General features: G+C 42.6%; 1 protein-coding gene across 1 annotated transcript; it reads left to right on the top strand.

Annotated features, from left to right (window-relative positions):
• The first annotated feature begins 1914 nt into the window (after positions 1 to 1914).
• On the top strand, positions 1915 to 24722 carry LOC119736211 (D-beta-hydroxybutyrate dehydrogenase, mitochondrial-like). The gene is made up of 4 exons (XM_038210247.1): positions 1915 to 2748; positions 17240 to 17392; positions 20408 to 20572; positions 22014 to 24722. The coding sequence occupies exons 1-4, from the start codon at positions 2361 to 2363 to the stop codon at positions 22478 to 22480; spliced, it is 1173 nt and encodes a 390-aa protein (XP_038066175.1). The 5' UTR covers positions 1915 to 2360; the 3' UTR covers positions 22481 to 24722.
• Positions 24723 to 26142: the final 1420 nt, after the last annotated feature.

Genomic DNA, 26142 nt, shown 5'->3' with positions numbered 1-26142 from the left:
GGGCGAGCGTACACGACTACAGTGATTCAATAAAATACAAACGTACCGTTCAATGAACTCCACGAAATCTCATGCATCCTTGCTTGGTACCAAGCCGTTGGCCCCCTTTGCACTTTTGTGTTCCACGGTCTGATTTCGAGCTACAATTTAAAAAGGCAACGACCTGCTTTGAAGATGATGCACAGTTTAAGTCAACATGAGCTCTCGATGTGTTGATGTGTTCCCGTGACATGACATACTTTGGAACGACAGGGTGACTGCACGGACTACAAAACGGGTCACGTAGATTACGGAACAGTTGCATTATTTATGGGCCTTAACTCGACGTCAATGTAACCCTGGACCAGCCAAATTGTTATAAATATTGCCCGAAGGGTAAAGTACCGGAATTAAGATAAGTCTAAATATTTAGAATGTTTCAAACAATTTCAGTGTCGATATTTCAACAACGATTTTTTTGGGGGCACCAGAATGTTTGAAGATAGGTTTACGTGTTTTTTTTTTAATAAGAAGAGAATCACAGTAAGGTGGTTGAGTTGTAATGACGACGATGGTATGGTGGTAATTCAATTGACAAAATTTGAGTGTGAGGTAGAAACCAACGTGAAGACGGTAGGAATTTCGCCAGGAGGATAATAATGATGTAGTGTGGTGCTTATAAAATGCTTTATGCCTAAGGTTTCTAAATGCGCTTTAATACAACATTATTATCCACGTTCATCAGGAATGAGACCATTCTTCTGCAGCAGCTCGAACTTTAGCACAATTTGGTCTCTACCTTCACAGGTACCCACTCCTGGGTGGCAAGAGGCAATTGCGTCTTGCCCAGGAACACAAGCACCATGTTCTCCATCAGGGTGCGAACCCACGTACCACGGCGCATGAGTCGAACACCGTATTCAGTGGACAATAGGATGATGATGTTGGCATTTTGAGGTGGATACGGGATCAATAACAAAGTGTCCACGGTATAAAACTTGATGATAAAACCGACAATGGATGCTGGAACGGACGCTGACGACAGTTACATCGTTGAAAATGACACCAATCAAGACAACGATAATCCAAGGAATGTTATACACGACAATGACATCTAGGCACAAGTCTCAGAAATGACACCCGCTGAAGTGGCACAATGGACTAAAACTTTGCAACTGTGATTGATGAGGCATGCCAACTCATGTCGGTCACATTTCCCGTTTTGTCCAAAGACAGTTTTAAATTTCCCACGGAAGCCAGATTGTTCTCATTTCGATTTTTTTTGTTTTCTTGAAGAACGCAGTGCAGCCATCCTGATTACCATACGTTACTAATAACGTGCGACCGGTTTGTATCGCTGGCAAAGCATGCAGGGAGTTGTCGCCAACCTGTTAATAATTACCATTGAACTCGAATGTCGATAACCGTTTGTATTATATGCCGGGCTTTGGAGATCGGTAAACACCGTCGCACGCGGGCCGGCCCCTTTCCGTAAAGCGCACACACAGAGGCAAAGTTTAGGATTAATCAAATTAATGGGCCTGCGATGGATTATCTCAACCCAGGATGGCCCGTGTTCCCGGGGGTAGCTCTTGTCGGTCTGACGTCAGGCAGCCAAGGGGGTTAGTGGCTGAGAGGTCGACCAACCCTCCCCCGTATAGGAGGTCAAAGCCACTTGGCAGTGTTATCACTGGGAGTTCTAACCTCCCTCGATATATATCCCAACAATCCGGGCCCCTCTCTCCCTCTCTGTGCTGTGTGACCCTATTAAAAGCATTGTCATGGCCGGCACGATACTCCCTCCCACGGTGATCCACACAATGCTGTTAATGGAGCGCGCGTGCGTGACTGCCTCAAACAATCCAGCGAGGGAAAAAAAACCCTTGCCGACAGCTGTGTCACTCACACACAACGAGATCCAGGGGAAAAAGAGCAACAAAAGCTTGACACATTTTCTCTTTGCTCCCCATGCCGCTCTTTTTTTTTGCTCTCAATCCAACTGGGTTTTTCCCTGCCCGGCATGTGTAGCTCGTCCTCGTTTCAACTCTTCATCCCTATTTTGCGAACTATTTGGATCGATAGATGCGCTTTGATTTAAAGAGCGGTGACTTTGCTGTGCGTCTCTCTTTCACCCCCCCCCCCCCGAGTGGGGCGTTTGTATAATCGTCGTTTGCTTGTCTGCCCAATCGTAGCATCGTGTCCTCGCTTGACCTCAGGATATGAGGTACGGAGTATACTGCCCACCTGTACACAACCAGGAGGTCTCTAGCTATATAAAGAGTTATCGGCAACTGTCAAACAGTCAGTCCTGTTGCGACGGACCACGCGTCACTTATTCCGATACAGCACACCTGTGATTGTGTATACATTACAACCCAGCCATGGGAAGCCTGGTTTTGTTCATCTACCTGTTCGTTGTGTACCTGCTGCCGTGTACGCTTTGGGTCAGGCTGATAGCGGCCGTGCCGGCGGTGGCTTTGCTGCTGCTCACCTGGCTGGGACCGCCCGAGAAGCGCCTTGGATCTGCCGGTAAAGCCGTGGTGGTTACCGGCTGTGACACGGGGATCGGTAACGCACTGGCCCGCTACCTGGACAAGCTGGGTTACCGCGTGTTTGCTGGGTGCCTGTACGCCGACGGGGAGGGGGCAACAGAGTTGCGTGGGCAGTGCTCGGATCGTCTCCATGTGCTTCAGATGGACGTCACCGACGCACACCAGGTGTCTTCTGCGGCAGCTCAGGTGCACAAGATCGTCCGGGACAACAGTGAAAGTACGCATGTGCAAAATCATTCTTCCTGTCTTTCATTACCAAGTAGGAAGCGGATCCAGGAAGATCAATGTTGAGCTACGTAAATTGGCAATTATGTCAGACCTCATTCAGAAAGGATTTGACTTTTGTTGTTGGTTGGGGGTTTATAGGTTGAAACAAGTGGCTTAGGGTTCATCTTCCTGGATTTCTGTAGTATTTTGCATGAATTTTAATTACAATCCAAGCATTTATATATAAGTACTACCATGAGATCATAAACCACTTTGCTGCTTCCGAGGAAAGTTTACAGCATTACATTTGGCTGTTCGATAGAACGAGCATACAGAAAACTGCTCAATCTGTTGATGAACATAAACATGTCATGGTCTTACTTAAAAAGCTTCCTTGAGTATTATTATGTGTGCTAACTTTTGCCCAACTATGATGTTTTTACATGACCCTGTAAAGATTCTCTCTTTTGTGTACGTGCTGGATAGCCTGCGCCGTTCGTATTAAGCAGTAGAACTTCTCCACGAAGTTTAGCTGGCATACTATACGAGTTACTGTGGTAGGGGTTCAGAATTCACTGATTGTATGTTGCTACGCTCACATAAAAAAATGAAAAGCTGGAATGTATGAGAGTTTGTTCTCACATCTTATTAAGATTATAAGTTATGCTATGATCACACTGTCGATCGTGGTATGAGATTGGGGAACATCCACACGCATGCGTCCTTTACTAGTCACGAAGAAACTTAGCACTCGAACTTAATGTGAACAACTATACTCATACTTGACGAGCCAGAGCCAGTTTAAGCCACTACTTCTTATCATAACAGCACGTGTGGTGAGTGATCGTACTTTGAAATTGTCCTAACTAAAATTTAGTGTATGAAAGTCAGTTCTCACTTGTGGTACCTTTCTCGTAGAAACTCGTTCTGTGCATCGTTGAACAAGCCATTGCAATTTGTCAAAGCCTTAACGCAATGTCTTTTCCAGGCTGCGACTTCTGATTGGTGTGAAATATTAACTGTGTACTTTTTTTCTGAAATATTCTGCTAAAAATTTGAACTATGGCAGCGTGACAAAGACGACTGTTTGGTTACTGTTTAGTTTATTTTGCACAATATTTCACGGCTCCATAAAATAATTTTGTTGTAGCTGTTAACCACTTAAACTCCTGTCGAATGCCAACTTGAAACTGTAGTTTCCAGGACTTTCTTGTTGAAAGATTAACAACAAAAGGTGCACCGATAACGGCAAATTTTAAGTAACTTATTTTCGTTTCTTCAACATAGTTTTTGGAGCTCTTCATGTTGTACAACTCTCATCAAAGATTACCTTTCCTGATGGAAGAAAAATCGTAGTTCCTTTCCGATTAGAAAAGGAAAACTTTGGAATCCAAATTAGCAGGGGATATAGCAATTGGAGTTTTGTCCTCGACTTTTTCTTCATAAAAACCGGCCTCTTTCTCATGAAAAGAAAAGTCTGAAATTGGCGCGTCGGGTAAACAAGCTTAAAATCCAATCTTTTTAGTCTTTGCTTATTATACGCTTTCCACCGAAAATAACTTTATTTTTTCTCTCTCGTATAATCACCGATGAAATACGACAAGTGTTTCACATTCTAAGAAGGGCTCAGGCGGTATTTTGTCGTGATTTACAGTGGTGTAATATGCTAATACGACCGCTCAACACCGCCATGATGATTTTTTTTGAGTGATTTACGGGGGTCTGTTTCTCCGTCGGCCCACGGTCGAAGATTGCCGAGCACCTGCCTGTTATTTTCAGGGGAAAGTGTCTACAAAAGCTTGTAGTTTTCTGAGACAAATAGACGTTAATCCGCACTTCCTCTCTCATGGGGAGAATTAATGGGTGTATTGATGGTGTCTCAACGATAGAGGGGTTAGGCGTACTTGCATCGCCCCGCTGGGACTAATGTTGCCGATCTTGGCAGTTTGTTTTGGACATTCTTTTGCCCGCCAAAGTTTGTTTGATTGAAGAGTTCATAGTGTTAAACGGGGTATATTTATCGGACGCGTGAAGCCGGGGTGTAAAAAGTCAAGCTCTTAAAAACAATAACTTTACATGTCCATTCAAAACCATCGCATCACAGTACAGTATTCATCGGCCTGATAGAATCTGAATAAGCCAGTGAACCTGCCAAATTATTCTGCATTCTCGAACACTGAAACGTTGTGTATCTTTGAGGTTTGATTTAAATCCGCCAGCATGTTTTGCAGATTTAGCTAAAACGACATTTTGCACCAAATTATTCCTATACAAAACATTTTCTAATAAAAGAAAAAAGAAAAACACTCCGACTTTTGGGACTGTGGTAATGAATATAAGCACTGTGCTTTGATGGATTTACTCCTCTCGTTATTTTTGAGCAATTACTAATTCGAGCAATATTTAAAAAAATTTGAAAATATACTCATATCTTCATAAACACAGTGCGATTCCAACTAAATGTTTCAATTCAATCCAAATGTACTTGAATAACCTTTCAGCTATAGATTTGATTTCTTTTGTTTGCAAGGCCACTCAAAGGCCTATAGAATGCACACACATAATACAATCGTGCACTGACCACTGCTGTTATTACCGTCATTAATTAGATTCAATTTTCAAGCCATGGTCACTTCGCGCAGACGAAACCCAATCCGAAAATGCAGATGAAAATACTACACAATGAGATATCAACTCAAACATTGTTCCTCACAATAGATGAAACGGACTCACCCTGGCTGTATGAGTATAGGATCCCGTGTCGATGACCAAGCGGTCATTGCCCCCTGCAGGCCATCAGTGATTCTGCAATTCGTTATTTTTGTATAAACCTTTCTCTTTTTTTCCTTTTTCTCCTCGATGGTTGGTTATGGCTAAGCTTAACAATGCAAATCATTGGTCTGGTCTGTACTTCGGTTCCTGCCGTGTGTGCAACTTAAAAAGAAATAATTAAACTGTGAATTTGTTGTTTTTCAGCCTGTCTCATCATAAGCACATGGTATAGCTCTTTCCCGTTGATTGCTTTTTATTTTACAATTTTGTACATGAGATGTAAACACATCGTTTTTCTTTTCTCGCGGCCGTTGTGACTCAACTCTCGCCTCAAATTTTGTACAACAGAGCAACAAGATGTGTCGATCACCACATGAAGTTGGGTTTTTTTTGTGGTACTTCAGCGTCTTTATTGAAATAATACAACAGAAAGAGCAAAGAGCATTGAACGTGCGCTTCTATACTTGTCAATTCATATATCCGAGTTTGTGATGGATGTAGTCCTTCGCCTAACATGAAAGACGTCGTTGACTTGGATCTTGCAAGTTCAGATTCGTCGTAGCGCCCTCTCTCATGGTGACATTGGATTTTTTTTTTTACCATTCGCTACAGAAGGATAAAATGCATCACTCGCAATTTCGAGTGTTTGCTTTTCACTCAACGGAAATCGATTTGATATTGTAAAGTTGGTAGATAAATAATCAAATTGTATACTTTTACTTGTTGTGTGTGATTTCTGATTAGCTAGTTCATATTGTTTACTATTATATAATAAGCCATGTTAGGTTCTCATTATAATACAATAATATCATATCAACTATGGCAATTTTTGTTATTACGAACCCTGTGATATGCTTTGTTGACCAGACCAAGAACGGTCGAGATTCCTAGAAGACACGCGGACAATATCAGTGAAGTGACGAAGAGGTTGTTTGCGGTATCTCAAGTTTCCGTGGGGAGACTTAGTCATTTCACACGGCTGGGAGGATGGAGACATCCCAAGTCAGTTTCAATTAAGACCTGCGCGTGACATGCAAAGTACAGTACTCACAATGTATTAATATCGTAAGCCGGGCAACTGTACTTTGTTCTCCTGATTGGTCATTTTCCGAGGAAAAAGCTCCCGAATTTGTTCAACAAACTGACGAAGTTGAATTTGTTATGGCTCCATTGTACTGCCAACGTATTATTAAAAGATGAGATTGATGGGATTTTTTATACCTAAAAAAATTACTCCCTATTTTTGGATGAACCCATGTTGGTGTGCTTTTAATTATTGTGTTTACGCAATAATTTGGCATCTTGCTCGTCGCAGTTGGGGTTTATTAATTTGGAAATAATCAAATTAAAGAAACCGGCAAGAATGAAGGAAGGTAAGACATGAACTCAGCACACTTCCTTGTGCCTTTTCTCTTACCTTAGATGGCCGGTCATTCCCCCATGACCCCCGGCCCATGTATTGACTCCCTTTCTCCCTCCCCGACTCACCTCCGCAGGCCAGGTTCAACGGCCTGCTTAGGCCAGATCAATCAATGGGGGCGAGGAATTTCAAGAGGTTTTTATTCTTCTCTCTCGCTCTCTCTCCCCACCCTATCGCACGGGTTCTCTCCCCCCTCTCGAGCTGCTTTCCGTGCATGCATGCCCCCGATCTGCTTGGGTACTTATACCCCCCCCCCCCCCCTCACCGTGTATCGCCAGCTATACGCGCTCTCTCACATCACACGCACGCCAGCAAAAGCGCTTCTAGATGCTTGGCCATATCATCTCAAGCCAGTTCGAGCATTTCCTCCCATGCGCTTTGTTCTTCATTCATCGGGGCGCAACCCACCGGGCTGGTTAGCTTCGATCCTGCCAACATCCTCCCTGCGGCCTCTCTCGCTGAGGATTTTTTTTCCTCTTTCTGTTTTTGCGAAACCGACACCGGTATCTGATTCACTTACCCCCTTTCGGATTACCGCCCGGGCGTATTATTTTAATTATACGGCAGCGGGGCGTGCGAGTGAATTATATGGGTTAAACAGGCCCTATTACAATATTTACCGAATCGAGGACGGGCGTGATACGATTATTGCAAACTACATGTATACAGGGCTGAGTGACACGGTGAGAGAGGTAGGGTAGAGGGGTGAATGGCATCTGATGCCTCGGTTGATGATGTTCAGTCAGTGCGCTCCGTGTCAACGGCCGGCTTTCTGTGGATGGGTGCTGATCGGTCGTGCGAGAGGTTTTCTTTAAAAAGCGATCCCGAAGTTGTTCGAAATACGACATGTATATGAAGGTGTTTTGTGTGTGTGTGTGGAAAATAATGGTTTTTGTTTATGGTTACATCTTAAAGGGTTGCTTATCAGTTATCCATGAACACCTTATGAGGATCCTAAAAGTCAGGGAAACTATACTCATCCCTGTTCTGACGTTTTACTTTATCCTGCTTGACTTGTGTGTGCTCTTTGGTGTGATCATATAAATCTAACCAGCCTTGCTCTGCTCCGCTCTACTCTTCTATATGCTTTGCAGTGCTGGGCAGGGATGTGCAAACCTGTGCAGTGCTGTGCTGTGATATTGTGCCCTGTTCTGCTCAGCTCTGCTTAGCTATACTCTAGTCTGATCTGCTCTGCTCAGCTAATGTGCTCTGCCTTGCTCAGCTTTGCTAAGCTATTTTGTTCTGCTTTGCTCAGCCCTGTTCAACTACTCTAGTCTGCTCTGCTCTGCTATGCTCTGCGCAGCTCATCTACTTTGATCTGCCCTGCTCAGCTACTCTGCTCAGCTACTCTAGCCCTGCTCCGCTCAGCTACTCTGCTCTGCTGTGCTCTGCTCAGTTACTTTGGTCTGCCCTGCCCTGCTCAGCTACTCTGCTCTGCTGTGCTCTGCTCTGCTCAGCTACTCTGCTCTGCCCTGCTCAGATACTCTGCTCTGCTCAGCTACTCATTACTGCTCTGTTCTGCCCAGCTACTCTGCTCTGCTCTGCTCAGTTACTCTGTTCCTCCGAGTCTGCTCAGCTGCTCTGCTTAGCTCTGCTCTGCCAAGGAACTGCTCTTCCTTGCTCAACTGCTTTGCTCAGATACTCTGTCCTGCTCAACTACTCTTCACTGCTTTGCTCTGCTCAGCTACTCGGCTCTGCCCCTTGCAGCTACTCTGCTCTGCCCTGTTCAGCTACTCTGCTCTGCCCTGCTCAGCTACTCTGCTCTGCTTAGCTACTCACCACTGCTATGTTCTGCCCAGCTACTCAGCTATGCTCTGCTCAGCTACTCTGTTCTTCTCTGCTTAGCTGCTCTGCTTAGCTCTGCTCTGCTCAGGAACTGCTCTTCCTTGCTCAGCTGCTTTGCTCAGCTCCTCTGTCCTGCTCAACCACTCATCACTGCTCTGCTCTGCTCTGCTTTGCTCAGCTACTCGGCTCTGCCCCTTTCAGCTACCCTGCTCTGCCCTGCTCAGCTAATCTGCTCTGCGCTGCTACTCTACTCTACTCGGCTACTCTGCTCTGCTCTGCTCAGCTACCCTGTTCTGTTAAGTTATACTCCTATTCTCTGCTCTGCTCAGCTGATGTGCTCTGATCAGCTACTCTGCCCTGCTCAGCTGCTCAGCTCATATCAGCTCTGTTCTGCTCTGCTCAGATCAGCCTCTCTGCTCAGTTACTCTGCTCTGCTAGTCAGCTCTACTCCTGTTTTCTGTGCTCAGCTGGTTTGCTCAGCGCTGGTCCGCTCAGCTACTTGCTCTGCTCTGCTCAGCTGCTCAACTCAGCTACTCTGCTCAGCTCAGCTACTCTGCTCTATATAATACTCTGCTTAGTATTCTTTGCTCCTTACATTTCATTCCTGTTTTACTCTGCTGTTAATTGAGATATTTTATATATAACTTCTGGGGGACAATTTGGATTGAATTGTGTAAAACATAACTTTGATGAAAACAAACTGAATACAGAGCTATTGGATTTTGAAAGTCTGGTTTGTAAGTTGCTGACCTTCGTATGAGCCCGGCCGTCATTGTACCGAGTGACAAGTTTACGGGGCTGCAACCTGACTTATTTACAGCGTCTGGAACGCCTTGATGAAACGTCTGGGCCAGCCAGGCTGATGGATTTATGACCGTTTAATTTGACCACAGGGAGACGTGTTTTCACGTAACATGTCACTTTATGTCACACTGACAGAAATATATGGATATGCGATGAACGCGATGACATGCATAGTATATTTGTGAGAGAAGGGAGAGAGTTAGAGATTAGTGGCGAGGCATTGTTGGTGATTTCTTGTCTGTTGGGTATTGTTATACGATTCTCTTATGCAATGTTGGTCGGTGCGTACGCGCGCGCTTCTGGCCTAATTGCCGACAAATCTACAGGCGCTTATAAATCTGAGCCGAGGGGTCGAGTTGGTCGCTGCCCTATGACCTGAGCGTTTCATTGATTGCCATGCCCGCTCGCGGCGGGTCTAAGGTGTGACATATATGCCGGTATAAAGAGAAGGATTGAACGGGCACGTGTTCAGAAGCAGAGGCTGAGGGGAAAAAACCTCGAATGCACGGTTAATACACCCTGGCAGATCAGAGTGGGCCCAGGGGCCGACAGAAATCGATGGGGGCTAGTGAAGCGATTTCAGGCCAATGGCGTGGTCCATGACTGCGCACTTGCATCACAGTTAACTCGGTGTGATCTAACTGCTGGGAAATCGCCGCAAGGCAGGGCTTTGCTTTGGCCTACTCAGAAGTGAGATTCTGAGCACCGCATTACAACATCTTAGTCATGCCCTTCCTAAGGAAAAACAATTAATATTTATTAATATCTATCCAATCTCGATGTTCTCTCTGCAAACAGGCCTTGTTGTCCCATTTTTTGATATTTTCAGGGGGCTTGATCTGCAATAATAAAGCCCCAATTTAGCACAGCGATTTACAATTTGTGTAAGGTATTTTTTTGAGTTATAATGCGACGTATGTGGCTTTACGGGTGGCAAACTTTGTTTTGCCTTCGGTAACCTACGTTTATACAAAACTACAGTGGTTAGTTGCGTAAAATGTATACAAGGGCGGATCCAGGGGGGGGGCCAAAGGGGGCCATGCCCCCCCCCCAAAAAAAAAAAACGAAATCAATTTTTTTGTTTTTTTATGTGACATCGCAATAACGGCAGGCAATGAGTACACCACCACTTTTCCTCAAAAAAACCCATTGGTTAAAGTGGTCAGAAATCGCCTCAGATCACACCACAAAGCATCTAGAATCCAAAAAAATTTTTGGCCCCCCCCAAAAAATTATGTTCTGGATCCGCCCTTGAATGTATAGCATCTAAGATGCGAACGACTGCTACACAAGCTAGGTCCATTTTTCCAGATAAGTTTTCAAAGTTTGCTATAGGTTTGATAAAAGTACGAGTACGGTGTTCAATCAAGAGTACACTTTTGTTGATTTAATAGGTATTACACGTTATGATTTCATTATCCTTTTTGATTTTGCCGAATATTTGGTTGGTATAAAATGCACCGACTTTTGTCGGCTCATTATATATACTGCCAGCAAAGCGATCATTCGGATAGGCGCACCCGTGCCTACTTGACACGATCTCCCTTATGTCGGATTGTCTCTGTTGCATGCCGCCAATGTTGTGATGTCCTCTTATAACTTCAGCCGTGCAGAGATGCAGATATGCTTTCGTTCTAGAGCAAGGGAGCCTTGTCCATATTTTGCACAATGTCTTAAGAAGTCTGAAAAAGAAGAAGAAATGTTTCTGTAATAAACCATGAAACTATCGTGAACACCACAATTCGAATTGGCCTGATTTCAACTCACAGAAAAAAAACTTTATTTCAAACTAGGGAGACTGAAGTTGTTCACCTGAAGAGAAAAAGAAACGGTTCAATCCCTCTCGCCCCGGCGTTCATTGACTTAGTTTCGGGCCTTGACAGGAATATACAATCTCTTTTTTATTACGATCAATCATAAAGCCATCCTTGGCGCCAGAATTTGGATTGGCCTTCTATGACATAAAGATGTTAGGCTAATGACCGACAAGTCAGAAGTATGCATTGGAAGTAAGTTAAAGTACCGATATCGTGACAAAATAGTATAGTCTCGATCCACCATCGCATACATAATGATTTTCCAAGGCCCGAAACTAAGTCAATGGACGCTTGTGCGAGAGGGATTGAACCATTTCTTTTTTTCATCAGGTGAACAACTTCGGTCTGAAAAGAAATTGAACAAATAGACACCCTACTGATGTCCAAGGTTTCTTTTATTTTTTGAATGTCATTGCCTTCCGTGTCCCTGTTTGCTTTGCTTTGTGTTTGCTTTGCGCGAAGGAGACAAAAGACAAACTCTGCCTACGTGTACAAAGAAAAAGTCGACCATGCGTGTGGCGTGAAAGACCGTGCGTCATACTGGGATTATTCTTGTCTGCTTTTAGAGTTACCCATTTACTACGGTTGAAACTAACTGAGCTATCTTTAAAAAAGAAGAAGACTTGTTTGTTTGTGCTTTAGTAATAGGCTACTTGAGTTATGGGGGTTTCAGTGCCCGGACGGGCAACGGTTACGGGTCGCAAGCGATGTGTCCAGGGTTAGATATCGCTCAGTTAGTGAACCCATTTTGATTCGAAACTTCGAAGTACTGAAGGGGAATCTTGTTGCGCTTATAAAGCTGCAAGAGGTTTGTTCAGCACAGTATATTTTTTTTTCTCGTCCTAAGTTAAGTTTTGACCACTCCCCTCTTCTCCGCCCTCTACGTCCAGTTACTCACTTTCCCGTCCAGATCTTCACCACGACATGCTGTAGAACATCTGATCTTATTGCAATGCATTGAACTTGAAGTCGGTCTACACGTGTATATGTATATGTATGGGTCTGCAGCTCAATACGTTCCACGCTAATATCATGGACTTTATGTGATTATTGCAAGAGAAGTCGTATGAGGAAAAACTCCTCCAAACGACTGCGGTGATACAATTTTGGACAGCAAAAATTGTGGTCGTTGCATGCACAGTATACGGCAAGCTTCAGCAGCACGAGATACCAGTGGCAACTGGTATACAACACTCGAATAATCGAGTATGAATGATCCGACTAAAATATAAGCATTATCAGTTTTAATTTTTAAAAAAATCATCAATTGTGCTGATCTACGACAAACGTGGTTGCCATGAGAGTTTGGATTAGGATCTGAAGTTCTCTGTGGTTTTCCCCATGCGTGCAAAAGTGTTTCGACAGGTTTTCCCCTTATACTGCAATCAACGAATTATATAATAAGTTGTGATTTTTTTTTAGAATGCACAAAATATGTATCGTTTTTTGTGTGTTTCCATACCAAAGATTTGCAATGATGTATTTTTTTGCTTGTCATCTTTGCAAGTGCTTTTTTATGAAATGTTTAGTGGCATGCTTTAGTTGTACAAAATGTATATACTTTATATGCATTGGGCCTACAGGGCCCAATGCATGTAGGCTAAACCAATTTGTTTGGGCATACATTTGGTATTTAAAAAAATGTAATAAAACTCAGTCAAGCGATTCACCAGGAGGAAACGTGTATAACAACCAACACAACAAAACAAAACAAAGTTCGTTTGGAAGGGTGAGAAAACTAAAGATGAAAAGGAAACGACAGGATAGGCCCCAGAGTGGCGCACGTCTTTTCACGCTTCGTCTGCTATCTTGTAAAGATGCCTGTGTTTTTTGTTCATAAGTTGAAAGCCGAAAACTAGTGGGGAGGGAAGCTTCGCTTTAACCTTCAAAAAGTCAGGAGGCAATAACACCCTAATAAAAGAATTTTTCCGACGTGTACGTGTCGGTGATTTATTGATATCCCGTTCGGGGTTGTGTGGACAAATCAATCATCGCAGAAACAAGCGTTTACCGTTCGTGTGCATATATATACATGTACATGTACATGTACATGTACATGTACATGTAACAGGAACAGTGTATATACATGTATGTGTCCGGAATACGTGTAGGCATATGTTAGTTATATTTTATCCAGCTATATCAATGAGTGTATAGCTTATTGGAGTTAACTATGATATTTTAATTAATGACCTTCTTTAAAGTGGACGTACACTTGACACCATATCTATATGCTACGTTTTGATTTGAAGTTAATGGCATCGTACATGGGCGTCGCGAGTGAGGAGGGGGGCGTGGGGGGCTTGCCCCCACCCCCACCCTCAGAAAAGCAAAAAAAAAAAAAAAAAAGAGGTGCGAAGTCATATTGGTGTAAATTTAATGGGTGGGGGGGGGGGGGCAAAATGTCCCTGCCCCCCCCCCCTAAATCGAGAATATGTTGAGAAATACAGGATTGTGTTGGGAAAAATATGTTTGCCGGCGTCTAGAACAAAATCCTGGCGACGCCCATGGCTTCGTAAATCCACTAGCCAAAAGAACTACACATTTGACAACGAAGTCAAAACTGAAGCAATCGAGTTGCAAATCGTGCTTTCGAATTGATTTTGACTGGGGCACTGGCGCAGGCTAGGGTGCATATTGTCATTACAGCTCAGAAGTATATCAGCAAGACATTTAACTAGGTTTAGATAATGTATAATAATTCCAATCTATAAACGTGTGCTAGTAACTTCTTATATAGTTTCCTATATAGTTTCCTATATTCACGGGCGTTTCAATTTTTGGCCATAATGTTCGGTGGGGCCCCATTCATTGTTGCTGTAATAAAATAACAAAAGATGCTCTATTAAATGGCCGCTTCGCATTACTTCTACAGTATAGTAACGATTCTAGGTTTTTCAAAGCAGCAAATGGTGGATCCTTTTCTCTCAGGTACAATTGTTTTTTCTCCCTACGAATTTCGATCTTTGTGTTTTACTCTACTGAAACGACAACCTGATGAAAAAAGGGCATTTAATTGGGGTGCTTTTGCGCACTATCAGATCCAGACCGCCCTGCAAATAGACTGGTTCCGGTCTCCCCGTTATTGATCCTGATAGGGATGGGAACCAGTCTACACTGCGAAAGTATTCAAAATGTGTTTAGTATTTTGGGGTGAAACTCGACAATTGCACGTATTTTGTCCCTCGGTATTAAATATAGAGGTGTTTGGTTTTTGGAAGTTGGTTGTTGATAATTCAGTGTTTTAGGTAGTTTAATGTTATTTATTTTTATAAATTGTTTTGACTAGTTTTTCTAAATCAATGATGATGGCCTGTGGTTGGTCAAAAGTGATGTATAGTCAAACGAAAGTCCGAAAATGTATTATCAAGTCGCCAAGTTACTGTACAGGGTGAGTTAAAAAAAAACAATCCCAAATGTCGGGACTATTGTTTTAGTGAATTTCTGCATGTACATGTAGCACTTTTAAAATCAATGGTATGAAAGCCCAATTCATAAGCTTTCTTTTAGTACAAGAATCATTCAAACCACTCATGTACTTTTTAAGTTACGGAATTGTAAACACAACCACCGTTTTAAAGTTCTGTCCACGGATCACAAAAAAGGTGTAAATTCTTTCAGCAAAACGAAAACAATTCACTCACATCTCTATGTGATTTGTTTTCGTTTTGCTGAAAGAACACTTACCTTTTTGTGATCCGTGGACAGATTTTTAAAACGGTGGTTGTGTTTAAAAGTCCGTAACTTCAAAATTTCAAGTATGATTTGAATGATTATTATATACTAAAAGAAAGCTTATGAATTTGGCTTTCATATTCTATATTTTGAAAGTGCTACCTGCAGAACATCACTAAAACAATGGTCCCGACATTTGGGTTTCTTTTTTTTTTACTCACCATGTATACGCAAGCATGCTACTTTACAAATCATTCTACCTTTTAATTTTTTTTATTTAAAAGTAAAGAAAGAGTGGGAATTTTTTGAGGACATTGCACCGGCTCCCTCTCTGCCGGGCCAAAAGTACCGGCTGGTCCTCAATTTAAAAGAAACCAATGAGCGAGTACGGAGTTTGCACACCTGCACCGTCACCGCGTGGACCGGGGATACAAGGCCGTTCAGCTCCGTCGCAAACCCCGCCCCGGGGGCCCAGCAACACCTTTCACAAAAAGACACCGGGGGTATCCATAACCCCGCCACTCCAGGCCCCGTCTATATCTCCTCTTTGGGTGTTGGTGTCAAGTTTTTCAAGAGTAGACCTTGACGGTTTTTTTCTTAGGGTTCAGGGGGTACCGCCCCTCCGTTTGTTGTCGTACATGATGCCAGCACAATGGAAGACTGAAGGCCCTTGCCCAAAACTGTTTTGGGCAGCGGGTGCGCTCGTACGGTTTAGCAGGACACGGGTTGAACGACCGGCGTGTCAGCGACCGTCGAGGCACGGTACCTCATCCCGGCTACAGCTGGTGCTTTTTCCAGGCCCCATGCACTTGCTATAGCAGTTCAGGTCTTTACAATATTTATTTATGAAATGAAAAAAATAGCGCATTAAAGAAAAAAAAGGTAATTACATGGACTTTGAAATGGTTGAAGTACATAGCCAGAGTTCTTCAACCAAACCCGAGGATCTAATAGATAAACCCGGTGGTGACTGGTTATTTGCATCCACTATCGACACTAATAATCATAATCTATATAGCCCTTTCGTAAACAGACTTCGAAAAGTCGTTCTTTTGCAGAACAGCTGGTTTGAAAGAATGCAGTTTCTCAGGTCAAATTCAGTTGGAAATCCGTGATGTGTCTTAGGGTGAAAAAAAAAATCAATTTTGCTCCTGAAACAACGCATCCCTTTGAAAGCTTTACCTTTAGTCTTGTTTTAGTGTTTGAAAACAAAAACCCGGGTAAATTACTTCCGATCCTGGAACATGTGCAGGAATCGACCATATTCCCTTATTTTCAAACAATAAACCGCCAAAGATCTTTTCAACACAAATTCTAACAACCGAACTGTTTTGCTGACTCAGTGTCATCACGACCGCCATGTACATGTAACATAAAAGAAATGCAATGTATACAGAAAAGGAATGCAATGTATAGATGCATTATTAAAGTTCAATTAACACCTGAAGTGCAGCCCATTAAGTTGTTATCGTGCGTTCACAGACTTGACCATAATGGCCTGCAAGACATTATAAGTAAAGTGTGATGCACGTGGAGGACAATACGCGGCATTATGGCACTGTTAACTTTTTTCCCGATCTTGATGCATCCTCCGCACTCACATCACTAGATTAGAAATGATGCGATTGCGGAGGACGTAGGCCTATGGCTTGTGACACATTTTCGATTTCATCATGAAATTGTGAAATGATTTCACCAGGCATATATACGTATCTACATCTCGACATTTCGATGTGAAATGCACGTTACCTAACCCGATAAAGTAACCGAGGAAAAAGTGGTGATTTAACAGGGGATGGTTACCCTGGCCCAGTGGGGCAGATGGGGAAAATATTTGGAAGAATTGTGCCTTTGATGATACAAGCATGAATTTGGCACACAGTCAGAGTATGTCATGAGAAAGATATGTGGCTACAGGGTCATCGCACATTTTTCCTTTGAAAAAATATAGGTAGAAAAACAAGCAATTTTCAAAATTTCAAAATTTTCAAAATGGCTGCCACAGCTTGTTTTTCTACCTATATTTTTTTTCAAAGGAAAAATCTGCGATGGCCCTATAGCCTATTATCTTTCTCATTACAAACTCTGACAGTGTGCCAAATGCCAGACTTGTATCATCAAAGGCACAATCCCATCACCTATTTGTTATATTCCCTAATTAATGAGTCAGTCGAATTCAGTTTCCAACATCGTTAAACTGTGTATACCTTTGCGCATTTTTCTGGCAGGTCTGTGGGGTGTGGTCAACAACGCCGCCGTGAACGGTCTGGGGGAGTTGGAGTGGATCAGCTTGGACCAGTTCAAGTGGGTGACGGAGGTGAATCTGTGGGGAAGCATCAGGGTCATTCAGGCGTTCCTGCCCCTCATCCGCCGGAGCAAAGGTGAGTGGCTATCTGGAGCAGTGCGGTTGATTTGAACGACCGTTGGTTTATAGAAGGGTTGACCAAGGGAAAGCGTCATGCTTGAGGTTTGTCTATGGATGACAGAGGGGTTGAAGAAAAAACAACAACTTTTTTCAGAGGAGTTGTCAAGTCCCAGTGCTATAGTCGAGTCGATGCAAGTCCAAGTTCGTCACAGGTCCTTCGGGGTGCACGCCAGTAAATCGCTCCAAAATTGCCAACGCTGGCCAAATCACGATTTGCATGCCCTCCAATTTTCAGTATTTGAGCATATTGTGGGCCATGAACTTGAGGGTTTGTAAACAAAATAATGAGGGCGGAAGCCGTGCACAGGATCGTGAGCTTGTATTTCTGTGACATTTTGGATGATATTGGGGCCCTGAAAGTGCTCTATTTTGCAATGGAGTATAAGCACCGTTTTTTTTTCAAAATGGCGATGGGCTTCAGGACTATATGGGGTGATCATCTTCGGATGGACATTTATCCCAAAAGTCATCAGATTACCCCCAAAAAGAATTGAAAAGAAAATGAAAGGTGATGAAATAAGTGATGTGTGTCTCGAACACCTTGGAGAGTTGTGAGTATTTTTCCTGAACTTCTGAAATGGGGGCATTTATCATTGGGGTCTATGGCAGTTTATTTGTTGGTATAAGTCTCAAGTCAAGTCAGTATAGGCATAACGCTATTAATTTTACGCGATTACATTCACCTAGACTATTACAGTCTCACTATAATTTCTCCTGCAACCGTTATAAAATATTTAGGAGGAACTTTCTGATATATCGGTAGCTCTTATTTCTATAACAAGTTTCCAACAATGTTGAACCTGGTCGGTCACCTTTAGCAATTCCACGAAATTTGCAGCCTGATTAAATTTCGAGCAAAATTACAGGCCCGGATTATCCAACAGGATAGTAGGCACTGTGCCTATAGAGCCTACGAAAAATTCGGGGGCCTACGAAAATGCATACACATAAATAGTCCTGCCCTGCACACACCCATACGCAGAGAAAAGGTTTTTTTTTTTAAGTTTGAGGGTCTCTCTCGGAATTTTTGATTTCACCAACTGACGCTGTACAGTATGTAGGCATGCATGTAGCCCCCATGCCGTTAAGCTTTGCACTCACATTAGTTCTGATCAAGATACACATGTACATGTGTATGTACCTTCTCCACTGTGGAGAAACGATTGACGCCCTTTGTGCCAACAGGCTTTTAGAGCTAGGACCTACACCAGTTTGCCCCGGCTTGATTTTTTTTTTTTACAGTGCTTTGTACTTTAATAGCATGTAATTTGTGCTGGTGCCTAGGGCGGAGTAGGGCCTACGGAACACATGGTGCCTGGGGCCTACGAAACACTTAACCCGGGCCTGCCTGATCGGAGGTTTCGAATCATTTCAAATTTAAGAATCCATTTGCTGCACTAAAAAGTTTTGCTCATTCATCATTGTGTGTGTGTCCACACTGAATGATATGTTGAACTGGCTTGATCACTGAACTAACTTGATCACTGTCTTGAATGAGTTCTTACGCATGGTCAGCAACCTAATTAATTTATAGCAATGCCGAGCAAAGGACGAATCTTTTGCTTTATCTCAGCGGATGCGGAAGTTTCCTAAATGGGCAAACACAAAGGAATAACCTCTGTTGTGAGAAAAACTACCCGGATTTCTAAGTTTAGACAGAGCCGCGAAGCGATAAATCCTGCCCCGGAAGGAGTTCAAAATTAGGCCCGAGTTCAGTTGGGGGAAATGACAGGAAAAGGGGTAGATTCAACCAGGTGTTATAGGGGTCAGCCTAGGGGGTCAGAAGTGCCTCTAAATGGGTCATCGGGCGGAGACAAAAGGGGATCACGGAGTCTCTTGGGCACAGGTGTGCAGTGTTTTGTTTCTGCTTTTTGTAATCGGTCACTAAAGGCTAGACTCGCGTTCCAGGCTTCATATCATCAACCACAGGTGTTTGCTCCATTTTGCCCGGCACACATAATTTGACTCGAACAATGGTAACTGTATCGCGAATTTTCTTGTATAGTTTCAGCAGCCGCGATTTTTATAAGCTTCGACAGGCCAGGCCTTGATTTTAGACACCTAGATTCCTCTCCACGTTGTTTTCATGTCGATGGTGGATCCAAAGCAGCAAAATGGGAACAGGTATTCGGTCCATAATGAGGCTTGGTTCTAAGGCTCGAACTTAGGGGCGATAACTTTTGTAAGTGATAAGGTCGTCCCTATTGCTATACCTGTACTGCTCTTCTGCGGTGTGCTTACTACAAAGCAGAGTAATTTGTAATCTAGTCAATCCCATATCAAGTCACATGTTCCAAGGGGTGATCATTAACAAATGACAGCCTTTTTTACAGTTCGTGTGAATCAATTATCACTTGAATCAATCGACTTGTGAGTAACTTCAGGGTGGACATCAGGGTACAATTCATAGACCCTAGTGCACTATCGCTCCAAGAGAGTCACGTTCTGTTTCCTCTGAAAGAATTGGCTGTATTTAAATGCGAATGTAACATTACATTTTTACAATTTGTTAACTTTGAGATTGGAGAAAAATTGCTTATTTGCATCTATAAACGTGATGCTTCTACTGTCTGTACCCGGAAAATTGCAGCTTCACAGCGCCCTCAATAGCATGACCAAGACCGACCCTTTTGGTATATAAGTTGGGGTTTTACGGCAGTGACGGTATAACATTTTTTTTTTAAAAGAAGGAAACTTATGCTTGTAACCTCTACGAATTTTGTTCAGGCTTTCAATGAATTGACTTTCTTTAATTGGTGACTGGTTCGACGTTTTGCGCGTGCGCACGACTTTCCTTGAACATGGCGATAAGCCACCTACAATGTTATGTGTACCACAAAATGTTGGCGGTGGATGTAAAATATTAGTCTATGACAACACTGATTTATAGAATAGCTCTGGGTTCTGTCATGCCATTCTTTGTTGTAGAAGTGGCTGTAAGCTCTAGTTAATGCCGTGCTGTCTTCTGCAGGTCGCGTAGTCAACATGAGCAGCATCAGTGGCCGGATGAGTTTCCCTTGCAACTCCCCGTACTGCCTGACCAAGTACGCGGTGGAGGCGATGTCCGACTCCCTGCGACACGAGATGTACAAGTGGGACGTCAAAGTGGTGCTGGTGGAACCGGCAAACTTTGCTGGTGAGTATTAACTGAGGGTGGACAGGAAGCTAGCTTTTTTGTTTCTACAACCGAGTTCTGTTACTGCACACGTGTCAGAATTGGCAATGCATGCATAGGCGGATCCAATGATAGATTTGTGATATTTGAGTGAAGACGTGCCAATGGCACGCCCTGCTAGGGAGTTGATACACCCCCTCCCGGAAAATTTCGAAATCTACGATGCTTTCTCCTGCTTTTATGGCAATTTGAGAATTTATTAAGGAACTTTGAGTCAATTTTGTTCAACTCATTTATTATTTGTGGCCCATTTTACTAGTATCACAACATTAGGCATCGGTTGAAGGGGACGGGCGGGGGAGGGGGTTGCAACCCCCACCGCCACCGCTAGATCCGCCACTGGGATGGCTCTCGTACTTTGATTCCCTTCAAACGCAATTTTCAGCGCCGGCCACAAGTAAGGCAGAACAAGATGAATTTACTGTTTTGTAAACAATGATTTGATTGAACACAGTATTCAAATTTCAGTGAAAAATTATCAAAATCGCATGATATATGACGTGAATCTCGTGATGTTTCTCACACATGGGCAGTGTTATACCTAGTTGACTGTAAAAAAGTGGACGAGGTTAACTTGTGCTGTGGGAATTGGAAGACCGATGGAGAGGGCTTGAGCGGCAAAACAAATTGCGGCCATGGGGTGCTCAGGAGCCAAAGGGGTCTGCTGGCAGGGGTCGAAAACACATTTTGGGTGAGGTGCTTATAGGAAGGGGGTCTGCAGGTTAGTCCTGGGTGAGCCTGACGGGCAGGAAGATCTAATTCAAAATTATCGAACAAAATTGGAGAGGAAGGCAGTGTAGAGCAGGGCAGTAGGTGGACAAACAATCTGGAGGAGAAAAAATAGGCAATGTGCACTCTTAAAAAAATCCCTGGTCAGATATGACCAGGAATCCAGGCTCTATTTGGCTCGACACGATTCAGGGTCAAAACTGACACTTTTCTGGGTCAGAATGACACTTTTGCCGAGGATTATGAGTCAGAGAAGAGTCATTTTGACTCGAGAAAAGTATCAATACTCGAGAAAAGTATCAATTTTGACTCAGATAAAGTGTCAGACCAATCCCTGGGACTTTTTTTGGGTTTTTTAAAGAGTTTGGAACATTGAAAATCTTGATCCCTGTTCTCCTTGAATGAGACTTGTTTGATGCTAATTGAGTTAGCGCGAATATTGTATTCATTGAAGTGCATGAATGCTTCACATATACAGGTATTACGGCTCAAACGCCAAAGCAACTACCGTATGAATGAACTTTTTCGAGATTTGGCCATATAGAGGCAACATTTAAGAACACATGGGGTTTTTGCCTTGAGGAGCCCCCGAGAACTGATAGGAGTACTGTCCCCGCAGTCAGTATCTTTGTTCAATTTTGTTCAACCAAAATACTGAACTTTGTTTTGACAGGGGCGACCAACTTCTTCAAGAAGGAGAACATCGAGAAGATCTTGCGTGGAGTCTGGAGCAAAATGTCGGATTCCTTGAAGGAGGAGTACGGTACCGAGTACTTCGACTACGTCTTGCAGTCCATGTGCTCCTGGTCGGGTCAGGGTTCATCCGACCTGCAGCCTGTCCTGACAGCGGTGGAGGACGCCCTCACCGTTCAGCAACCCAGGGAGAGGTATGTGGCGGCGCCCTTCGCCGTGCAGTACATCCTGCACATGCTGTTCGCCCTGCCCACCTCCTGGGTGGACATGGGCTTCACCTTCATGTGCGGGAGGTCCAGCCTGCCCCAGGCTAAGAAGGAGCCCGAATCGCATCCCGAGGCCCCATCGACGACGACCTCATCGTCAGCTTCACCCCTGACACCGGATGAAAATGATAACATCATCAACGTCAATGGCAGCGCGGCTAACGGAAACCTCGGGCAGTAGATGTCAGAATGTGGCAGCCATCTTGGACAGTTCATCCTTGCTCTATGATCAGGGTATGGTTTTGTTCGCCCCCAAAAAGGGGGGGGGGGTAGTGAATGTAGAAGGACTAAAGAACCAGATGGTCGCTTCGTCTCCGGCTTTGGCTTTGTTTCCAGTCCAAAATTGATGAGAATCCTGCCATGTTTTCAAACCTAATAACGAAAGTTTCCCATTGGCATGGAGTTTTGTAACAGGATTTGGTGTCGAAGCTGAACCGGAGGCGAAGCCAAGATTCCGTAAACCCCATAGTTGATTCCACGATGGCTGCCTTTTTTTATAAACAGTTATAACAGAAGTACTTTTTAGATTATTGTGGCTATCTATGAGGGGCCAATGTTGTTACACTAGGGGTGAGGACGTTATTGTGATTTTGTTGAAACAGCAGGCTTTGTCCTTGCTAAATTGGTTTTCGTTTTTGTACCAACTATCATGATTTCAATTACCTCGTTAATGTAAAAAATTATAAAATATTGGAAAAGTGTCATAAACTTTATATGTATATATACAGTTTTATTTTGAGTTTGCTTTTTTACTTTCAAGCTTGAGTGTAGTTTATCTGTAACTATATATGAAAAAAAACATGTTTTATCTTTATGGTGTGTGGATATAATGTATACGAGTTCGTAGTCTATGTAAAAAAGAAAGTGAATACGGCATAAGGAGGGCGAGTGTATACAGAAATTACAAATCAGAGAAAGCTTCTTTTTAAATTATCGGAAGTAGTCAGGAATGTAGACCAATAAAAGCACAGATTAGGAAAATAGACCATTTAGCTCGGTAATCGATATCAAAAGCTTTTTTTTTAACTTTAAGTGGACGATATTTTCTACATTAAAAAAAATAGGCAGCAGTCGCATCTTAGAAAATAGTGAACAATTTGACAATTGTACAAATTGCTAAATTCGCAAAAGAAACTTCACTGTTATCACACAGAATTCCCGGAATGGATGTTTGATGTACACATTGGTAATTGTCTTAAAGAAAATCATTATCTATAGGCAAACTATTATACTCCATGTGAAATTTCATTCTGAACAAAACAAATGGAAGTACAAACTTTGGAGATATTCCCTTAATACGATATTGAAGAGTTGTTATCGATTACAAGATATTATAAGTTGTGCCAAAGCATGTAGAAAATGTGCACCGACATGTTTGTTTTAAGCAACAGATGACACAGTAGTTTAAAATTAGGTTTTAATATTACTTTTCTTCCTTATCGAATAAAAAGTCAGGTTTGTGACCTTTTTTTTAATCTGTAAATCACCATAAGTACATTAACAGTTTACGTTTATTACAGGAATAAAACATAATATCTCTTAATTTACATGATCTCTCACCCAATACGGTTAAAGATTTGTACTTGTTTATATTAATTCTCCCCGCTAGGTTAAAATGTTCATGCAGAAATTGCACTCCTGCATTTTTACATCAATTTTTTTTGCTGACTAAAAAAAAAAATCTTGTGGTTACTAATTTAGGGCCTGTTACCCGGACGGAGCCTTGATATTAGTCATTGCATGCATCCCCCTACTGAACTTTTCAAGCTGCCGAAACTAAAACCAACATGGAAGCCGCTCGGATGAACTTTCTTGATTGATTATTTCCACAATAACACTTCCAGTCTAATTGAGCATGGCATAGCAGTGCCAAGCCAGGTCATTTCAGGCTCAGTTCAGGCAGTTCCTTTGGCCCGACGGATGACGACTGCTTTTAATGACGCCATGGGAAGGGTTATATTTAACCGAGTTTTGATGGTTAACAGAAGAAAGAAAACACGATTCCAAGGGGGTAGAATCATCGATCAAGTTATGCTTTAAAGGAATTGACCGAACGTTTGGAGCGATGGGCCTAATTATATACACGTTGCTGGCATCCAGGTATCGTTTGGATTCCGTAATTGAGTCTAAGTGTGATTGAATTGTACCGGGCCAGATTTGACTGCAACTTTAATCACAACCTCGACCCAAATGAGTATGAAACCATAAAGGCTATGTTATATGGTAAAAAGTTATACAGAATGCCCACAATTAACTATACGAAAACCAAATCACAATGTGTGTATACTGTCGATTTCTTGCATAATGGAGACGTGTGCGTCTCCTGCCGTTGAGAGTTCGTGGCAACCAAGAGTCCGAGCTCTAAACCGGTCTTTGAACTTGCATTTCTGAGATGTTTGGAATGGAAGAAGACCCAAAAGTCTCTCCGTTTTTGCGATGGAGTGGAGGGAACCTTTTTTTTTTTTTTTTTTTTTTTTTTTTTTACTGTCGATAGGCTTCATGACTACTTTTAAGGGGTAATCATGATCTTTGAAGGAAAACAAATCACCCAAAAGCCATTGCTTAACACATGTATTTGTGTTACAAGCACGGTGTGATAGTTAAGAAATAACCGTTAAAAAGCGGTGCCACTTGCACTTCAAAAATTTATTCAAGACGAATTTTGACCTTGATTTCCTTCAAGCTCAAGATCTTCTTCATTTTGCTACGGACGACCCTTACCCAAAATTTAATATGCCTCCAACACTATTTATCAGAAAGTGGAAATCACTATGTGGATCTGTGCAAGTCATAACGTCATAAGCTGCTGCATCGTGTGGACCTCTTTTGTTCGCATGTCCACACATTGACTGCAATAATTATATCTGTAGTGAAAGAGAGTCAATCAAGTTCTAATTTAATGTTGTCTGGGGGAAAATCTCGATTGTGTCGCTTCATATAGCTGTTCTTTGGATGACACCGCAAGAGGGCGCTGTTGAACATTTGTGTGGAGGAGGGTAGAAACGAATTTGCTTCCATTTGGGTAATAAGTGGTACAGCCCTGTAGTAAAGACTATGGCAACAAGCTAGTGCAACTCATGAAAAGGAATTAATAATAAAAACCATGGTGTAAAAAATACGTGTTTCATAATTTTGTATTTTAGACTGTCAATGTAAATCTCGTGTGAATTTGAATATTTGGAATTTTTTATCTGGTTTGTGCATCTTTTTTTATACACTTTTGAAATGTTGATATTGACTGTCGGAAACCAGAATAAGGTTATGGAGATGTCACTGATCGGTGTATAGTAGTGTGGATAGCACAATAGCCTGAAAACCAGTATGCTTTACCACGATCCACATGCAGTTCTAGAATACAAAGCAAGTTTTAAAAGTAATCGATTTTCTTCTTAGGAAGTTTAATTCGTTAAAAAAAAAATAACTTAAAAGACCCTGGAACTTCGGGAAAGTATTATACACTGTTAAAGTTGCGTTCCTCGTGCTAGTTTGGAGTTCCTTCTGCAAATAAACTCCTTTTCTGAATTGCTTCTTCTATCGACCGAAAAAAAAATCGGTCCATGTTTAGTTACATTGATTAGTTACTGGACGGTTTCGAAGTAATGGCTGCCAGACACTAATTCCCTTGGCTGGTTCCCGCCCCACAATCATGCAGTATCAATAATGTACGGACCGGGAGCCAGTTTGCACGCAAAGCGGATCTGTTTATGCACAAAACAAAACAGGTTTTTTTTTCAGAGGGGTGCAGACGTCCCGCCCCCTACTAATAAGAAAAAAAATCGAATTTGTTGAAGAGCTCGGAACACGCAACTTAAAAAAAGCTGTATTTTTACATTAATACAACAT

This window comes from Patiria miniata, unplaced genomic scaffold, assembly GCF_015706575.1.
Source record: "Patiria miniata isolate m_02_andy unplaced genomic scaffold, ASM1570657v1 HiC_scaffold_10, whole genome shotgun sequence".
NCBI classification, from domain to species: domain Eukaryota; kingdom Metazoa; phylum Echinodermata; class Asteroidea; order Valvatida; family Asterinidae; genus Patiria; species Patiria miniata.
Note: the sequence above shows the minus strand (reverse complement) of the source record. Positions and strands in the feature narration are given on the sequence as shown.